Source organism: Solea solea, chromosome 11 (assembly GCF_958295425.1).
Source record: "Solea solea chromosome 11, fSolSol10.1, whole genome shotgun sequence".
NCBI classification, from domain to species: domain Eukaryota; kingdom Metazoa; phylum Chordata; class Actinopteri; order Pleuronectiformes; family Soleidae; genus Solea; species Solea solea.
The window spans coordinates 22005125-22012673 of NC_081144.1; the positions used below are offsets into that span (position 1 = coordinate 22005125).

The window sequence follows — 7549 nt, forward strand, 5'->3', positions numbered from 1 at the left end:
AATCCCCATATTGCATGTTTTTGGACTGTGGGAGGAAGCTGGAGAATAAATGACACTACTATACTATAAATTATCATGAGCAAATGCAAATGATATATATCTGCTCCTCTAGTGTCTCTGTTTTTCTTTCTCTCCACTGTCTATTTTGTATGAACTGTTGGGTTCCTCTTCCCTCTCTAAATAGTCTCTGCCTGCATGTAATGATTTGGCGCTATACAAATAAAATTAATTTTATCTTCAATTTTCTTATGAACCTTCCCTCATCCTACTCCCGAGAATGTCTACACATTGCAATAAAATCCTGAAAACTTAAGATGTTAAAATGAATAAGAATTGGATTGTGAGGTGATCACTTTACAAGTAGAATCCGTTGCCTGTGTTGGGGAGGAAATAACTAGCAGCATGAAACAATCTCTCCCCAGTAGGTATTTTGTCTTTGCGACGTTAGGAAGTGGTTTTTCAAAATAAGTCTATGGATTTAAACAGTGTGGCCTCCTGCTAAAATGGCGTTGTTTTGGTTTAAGATTTGTCTCTAGTGATCCAGTGATCCATTGTGTTGATTCTGACACAAGAGATGTCTCTGCTCACTTCAAAAAGACCCGTGTGACTGTATTTGGACCTGACTGAGCTGCTCTTGGTCGACGAGAGGACATTGAAATCATGCAGTGTGTGAATAGTGTTCCTCTTTCCTCTTTATTATTGTCTGCTGTGTTTCTGGTCTCTGTCTCCCTCTGCATCTTTCACCCGAATTCAACATCAAAACAACATAAACTATCATGTAACTCCTAATAACTGGCATCGCTAACTAGCAATGCCGGCTAACAAACAGCCACGACAGCTTTAGTTAGTGGTTTCTAGCTGTGTATTAATGTCACATTTGCATGTTGTGCTTTATTTTCATGTAACACTGAGGTCTCAAACTTGTGGGCCCCCCCCCATCTCTTTTTTGTGGCCCACCACATGTATGATTTTTTTTAATACATTTTGCATCATAAATACATTTATATTGTGAACAATTTATCGTTCCATAGCAAAACAAGCACTCTTATTTTTAAATTATGTGGAATATCATTGTAAATTTTACTATTTTGATGTCTTTTTCTCAAAAAGTTAGATTTCTTTTGTCTAGGTCATTTGGGTTTTAGGCCCCTGATGTAACATATTTACAGTGTGAACACAGGAAATAGTTTTTCTCACTATTTGTCACAACATGTGTGCACAAAGGATTGTGGGTACTTCCCTGCAGTGAGGACACAAGACGTGTGTCCTTGTGAAGCACTCATGTGGTTAACTATCAAGTTGTGCCAGGAAATAATGACTGTGCATCAGAGTATCCGCATTGCTGATAACTCTTTACCAGGAACCTGTTAATGTTCTGCACAGTATATGTTCCCTGTGGTGATAAATACCTTCCTTTGAGATGCTATTAACTTAAAAAGACTTCAAGAAAAGCGTCAGACACATCTTAGTTAAGATACTGAGTTATTTATTTGTGACCATAATGGATTCTTACATCTGTTTCCTGAGTGTAAAAACACTGACTTTGTCCATGGTGTGAGACGACCTAAATGTCTCTGATTGATCCATCAATCCCTGCAGTTACACATCTTATCTTTTTCCTTCTTATTATTGTTTTTTTTTTTAATTATTATTATTGTTAATAATTATTTCTTACCTACTAATGGGTATATGAATTTTGTGACTGGATATTATCTATTGTAGTGGGTTCATTTTGGAGACATGCATTATCATGTGTTTTTTTTTAGGACTAACATCTACAATTTAAGTACCCGGTGATATATTTCATATGTGACAGCAGCAGCTTGTAGATGTCAGACTTAGAAGGGTGTGCTTGCTTATTACTTTCTATCAGCATGCCTGTGTTGTTTACCTACATCTACAGTGTGTGTGTCAGGAAGCTATAACAGTCAGTTCAAAGACAAGACAGGTCTTCGTACAACCGGCCGGGTCATCCACCTTTTTCTGGAAAGAAAAAGCCTGTTAAATACAGCATAAAAAAATAAAGCTATAAATATAAACTGCCACTCTCTCTGTGCACACCGTGTAGCTTCACATTTTGAAGAGCACTTGAGCTGTTCACAGCATTGAAGCAAGGCACAGCTTCGCCTGTTCATGTGTTCTCCTCCGTCTCACTCTTACAACCCTCGCTCGAGGCCCAGGGCCGTCCCGAGCATCGCCCTGACTTTGCACACACCCAGGGAAGCGCGTACACTGAGCCAGGAGCAGGGAGGAGATGAGTGAACGTCAGGCCAAATTTGTAGCATCTCCCTGGGCGAGATGTGATGGATGGACACCATGGCCTTATAGCAGCAGCGGCCATAAGGGATGCCTGGCCCACCAGAGAAGAAAGGGCAGTGTGAGGGCTGCACCCCAGCTGTCCGAGCACACAGACCAACAAACACGTCCTCAGGGGGCAGAGGTGTGGATAAAGGAGAGGCAGAGGCTGCCAGGGAAATTTTGAGCAATGCAGAGCGGGACAGGACATAAGCCGAACCACTGCAATAGTCTGGAAAGACGGATGGAGGGTAGGCTCCTACAGGGAGGTAGTGCTTGCTGTCTGGGTCGCGGTTTGGAGCCACATGGAGATGCACCCTGCCCAGGTACAAGTCTCCTTGTTCATAGGGGTTGCGGCTTTTGTTCAAGAAGTGCAGGAGAGCACTGGGATTGAACAGGACGTCATCGTCCACTTTGGCCATGAAGTGAGCCTGGGGGCAGAAGCGGCGGGTCCAGCCCAGCATGGACAGGGTCTTCAGGGTCAGGTTGGAGTACGTGTCCACAAAACGTCCTTGAATGAGGTCACCTCGCTCCCGGGCCTCCTCCACCAGCAACTTGGACAGTCCCGGGTCAGAGGAAATGCCCACCATGAAGAGGGTCATGACCCGGAGGCCCCTCACTTCCACCTCTCCCCCCCAGGTGTCCCTGATCGTCTGCCGTGCCCTCTGATTGGCAGGAGCCGAGGTAACCATGGTGATGAGATAAGGCTTGGCACGCTGGCACACGAGCGGGCTGGGCATGAGGAGGAACTCCTCGGGTCTGGTAGGAGGAACGCTCTGCGGGGGGATGATGCCGGCGTGCGGCTCCAGCACAGTGCTCATGCTCATGGCGGTCACCCATGACTCGATGAAGTCCACGAAGAGCAGCGCCAGCAGAGCTGCGCTCCCTGCAGCCGCGCACAGATAATAAGGCAGAACCCCGAGTCTACTCCCACGCTTTCCTAACCGGGGTTTACACGCCCAGAGTCCCCGTCCGACCATGGCCGACCTCGGCTCTGAAGAATCCTGACTGCTGCTGCAGCTGCTGCAGCTGCTGCGCCTCCTCAGTCTCTGCCTTGTCCGCCTTTCTCTTTCTCCCGACGACTCTTCTGTGTTTGCGTTATTGCGCGTCTCCTGTATTGCGGTTTTGCGCAGAGATCCAGACCAGCAGCAGCAGCAGCAGCGGGAAGAGGAGGATGAGGAGGAGGAGGAAGGCACAGTTTCAGTGGTAGTGATTCTGCAACTCAGTCAGTTCCACTGAAAGGACACATCCTTTATGCAGTTGCGCAAATCAAACGGTCACCCACAGCCTGCAGCTCTTATCTCGCCCTCTGTTCTGCAACCTTCACATGTGGAAACACGCGCTCCGATGCTCGTCCTCCCTCTGATGATGGTGGTCAGGGGCGTCACTAGGTTTTAAGGACAGGGGGGGCTTAGCCCCCAGGAGATGCACAGAATGTGAGCGAACGTTTAATTTCACAAACAGCTAACAAAAACTGAGAAATGGCACGTTTTGGACAGATTTAACAGAGATACTTTACTGTGCAAATGTTTTAGGCCACCATTACATTTTTAACACAGTACAACAACAAACACAGGAAGTACTGTATGTTTACACAATGATTTGAATTAATAACTGATCAACAAAGAGGGTAATGCCATGACTTTCACTCACAACACAATAATTGTTTACTCCCAAATATTTTGAAGTCACACAGAATATATTTTGGGCACATATGTGACTAAAATGGTTGTAATTTTAAGCCCTGAAAAAATATAACTTAATTACATAAATTACAGTTATATTAAGGTACTCTTGAAAATATTTGGGCCAGGCTAATTTGGCTTATACATCACTCTCTTGGCTATCTCCACTTTCCAATCATTACTCTCCTAAATAAAAGCTCAAGTTAAATAAGTCTTGTATGGTGCACTTGGACTGAAATGTTTCATATTTCATATTCATATTGAGTTCCATAAAATTCCAGGACTGTCTGCATCACAAATGACTCTATCCTGTGAAATCCTTTAGACTCACCTTTCCAGTAGAGGTTTCTCCCCTCTCACTCTCTCTGCTCCTCTGCCCTGACTCCTTCAGGTCAATAGGGGTGGTGGAGTGATTATTATTATTACTACCGTATTATCATTATTATTATTATTATCCACATAATCATACGTGAATGAGCTGTTCCTCGGTGTGCATCTGATGCTGGAGCTGATGCTCCAGAAGGAAGTCACCCCAAAGATAATATGAAGAGTGCACACCTAACTCTATAAACAACCAGGACCTTCACATTGCATTTCGGACTAACTAGCTAGCTACTGTAAGTAGCAGAATTCTTTTGGAGCTGAAATGTAACTTTTGACCGCAAACAATAAAGGTAAGACGTGCACAGAGATAAACAGCACGCATCTCATGCTGCCTCCTGTAAAGGGGGCTCTCGGCTACAGAGTGTGTAAGCCAGGTTTTTATTTGTCAAACGGAGCATTTGGCAATTACGTGGGACTTTCTGCTGTTAGCTGGGGGGCTGCAGCTAACTTATTGTTACTATCAGCAGTGATACTTACTCTCTTGAAAAAATGTCGTATATCCATTCTTGCTCACGTTCTTCTCCTAATGCTGCTCTAGTCGGTTCTGTGTGCTCCGCTCCCGGTACACACACTGCAGGTACCCAGGTACCGAGTGCAAGCTAGGTTGCATGGAAAACGTGGACTGGATTTCAGTGATTTGGGCGTGCTCTATATGAACAAGTGGAATGGACTCGATAACGACGCACTGACTCTGACTCTCTACCGCTTCCATAAGGGAAACTAAGATTTATGATCACATTTAAGTTAATAATAACTGGTTATATGATTATTTATCTAAACTCAAATTCTCGCCACATTATATTGAATTTGTCAGCACTTTTTGTAAAAAAAAAAAAAAAAAAAATCTTTTTTTTTATAAATGAACATAAAATTATTTAGGGGGGCTTAAGAATATTTTAGGGGGGCTTTAGCCCCCCTAAAATGGGCCTAATGACGCCACTGATGGTGGTAATGCTTTTTTTTCGTAACACCACTTACTCGTTGATTTTTTTTCTCCTTCTCTATCGGACACGCTGATTCCTGTTAGCCTTAACTGTATCAATACACGTTAACCCGGTTTACACAGACCATCTGTTTAGTTGATAGCACAGCAGCCTATAGGCTGATTGTGACCTATGCTTTATGAGACAGCAGCCAATTAAAGTGAGCCTCTGATGTTGTTGAGAAACTGTAATTGGCTCAATGGGCTCCATTCTGATCTCGACGCGCCTATTGGATTTGAGTAACGAATGTGATACAATCTGCACTGGTCTGCAAAAACATCTGAAATACAGTGGGGGTGTAAGCAGATGTCCACAGGAGGATGAATATTATAATCTGGAAAAATGAGTAAATATCTGACCATGAGCAGCAGTGGCGATTTTTTTTTTTGATTTTTTTTTTAAAAGCTGAATATCCGACGATGCACATTGACTCCAGCATGACTTCGTCTTTCTTATCACGCAGCACCTTCTGACTGTCGGGGCCTCCTCCACCCTGCAGTGCTCAAGTGTTGGAGGTCGACAACAGAAGGAGCAGAGCTGGAGGAGAAAACCAGCCTCCCTAAAGGGGAAACCTGACAGAAATACATGTTTATTATTGTTATTATTGTTATTATTATTATTATTATATGTATTTCCTACTACATCTCTCCCCCTTTATACCCAGTCCTTGCAGCTGCAGATTGACACCTAGTGGACATTTAGTGCTAATGCTTGTTTTGTTTTGTTTTCTTTTCCAAACATTCTGCATCTTGAAAAAAAGAATACAGATATGTACATGTATAGATAGATAGATAGATAGATAGATAGATAGATAGATCTCAGATTATAATCTAAACTAACTAAAGACATCCAATACTGTAGAACTTTCTAGCAGGCAAAGCTATCATTCTATTTATCTATTTATTGTTGTAATTGGTCATCAAAGCTCTTTTGTTATATATTAACCTTCATATGTGCCTTTGTCAGAACTACTATCATCAGAACCTGTACGACTTGTCGGTTTTACAACCTAAACTAACTAACTGCTGTCTAACTGTTCTCTAACTAGCACTATCTGTGTGTGAGAAATAAATCTTCAGAAAGACACTCGAGTTGTTCCCGCCGTACTTTGGGCTGGAATTATTGGGCTGAAAGGATCGATCAGTCAAAATCTGGACAAATACCATACAGTTCACAAGCATTATTATTTCATTATGGACCTCTGACCAACTCACTATAGGAAGGTGGGTAGCATTCTTGCTCTTGCTTGAGAGAGCTCACTACTGACTCACAAAGTCTCTCAGATAGAGTCCATCTTGAGCGTCGTAGCCCTGGCAACAGGTCCTCTCTTGTATCATTAGCTGGTGGTTGGCCCTGAGTTGTCACATCAGGCTCATCAGGCTCCTTCACATGCCCTCCTCCTAAATCTGGGACTGCCGGGCAAACTTCTGCCAGTTGCTCCTGAAAACTGGCGGGTTGTTCAGGCCCCTCTGGCATGTTTGTGTCGATCACTGTTGCGTGTCATTTTCTGACTTGGTCGACAGGCCGTCTCATGACACGACCATCTCAGATGTCATGTGCTGAATGCTATGAATGACCCAAACTCTTGGCTTGTGAAGCAAGTGCCATTGTCAGATACTATAGACCGGCTAAAGCCCTGTCTGAGGTTTTCTATGGTGGCTTGACACTCCATTTAGAGTGTGCATCTACAACGATAAGAAACATACAGAAGAAAATAGACAATAAACAACAAAATACTGCTCCTACCCTAAAACACTTAAAATGTAAAGAAACTGCATTGTATTACTGGCAAAAACCTGACATTGAAACCTGTGGTGCTTTTTACTGTCTTCATACAAGTATGTGTTGAAAAAGAGAAGGAACAAATACATATAAAGAGTGCACATGAAACTTAATTATGACAGAATAGTGCTGTGTTATAATGTGTTTGGAAACATGTACATTACCTAAAATGAACACGGTAAGTAGTCTGTAGCTCGCCAATGCAAAAGGGTTTCATAACCGTGTAGGTGCTTAATGCATTGCAGAAAAGTGTGCGTTGCAGAACAAAAACACCCTATATGACATGAGATACCACAAACACTTCAGAAACCACATACGATAGACACAATAAACAACACAGAATGAAAAATTGAATTATTATTATTTTTTTTTTAAACATCTCCTGCCCTAAAACTTATTTAAATCTTATTTGCAGCAAAC

General features: G+C 42.8%; 1 protein-coding gene across 1 annotated transcript; it reads right to left on the reverse strand.

The window, feature by feature from the left end:
- Positions 1-1465: 1465 nt before the first annotated feature.
- On the reverse strand, positions 1466-3670 carry b3galt4 (UDP-Gal:betaGlcNAc beta 1,3-galactosyltransferase, polypeptide 4). Its single transcript, XM_058643224.1, has 2 exons — positions 2062-3670; positions 1466-1983 (listed from the first exon to the last, which is right to left on the reverse strand). Exon 1 carries the CDS (start codon positions 3273-3275, stop codon positions 2157-2159), a length of 1119 nt encoding a protein of 372 aa, XP_058499207.1. The 5' UTR covers positions 3276-3670; the 3' UTR covers positions 1466-1983; positions 2062-2156.
- Positions 3671-7549: the final 3879 nt, after the last annotated feature.

Coding starts and splice junctions, on each gene's coding strand:
- b3galt4 (XM_058643224.1), bottom strand. CDS start 3,275: ATGGTCGGACGGGGACTCTGGGCGTGTAAACCCCGGTTAGGAAAGCGT.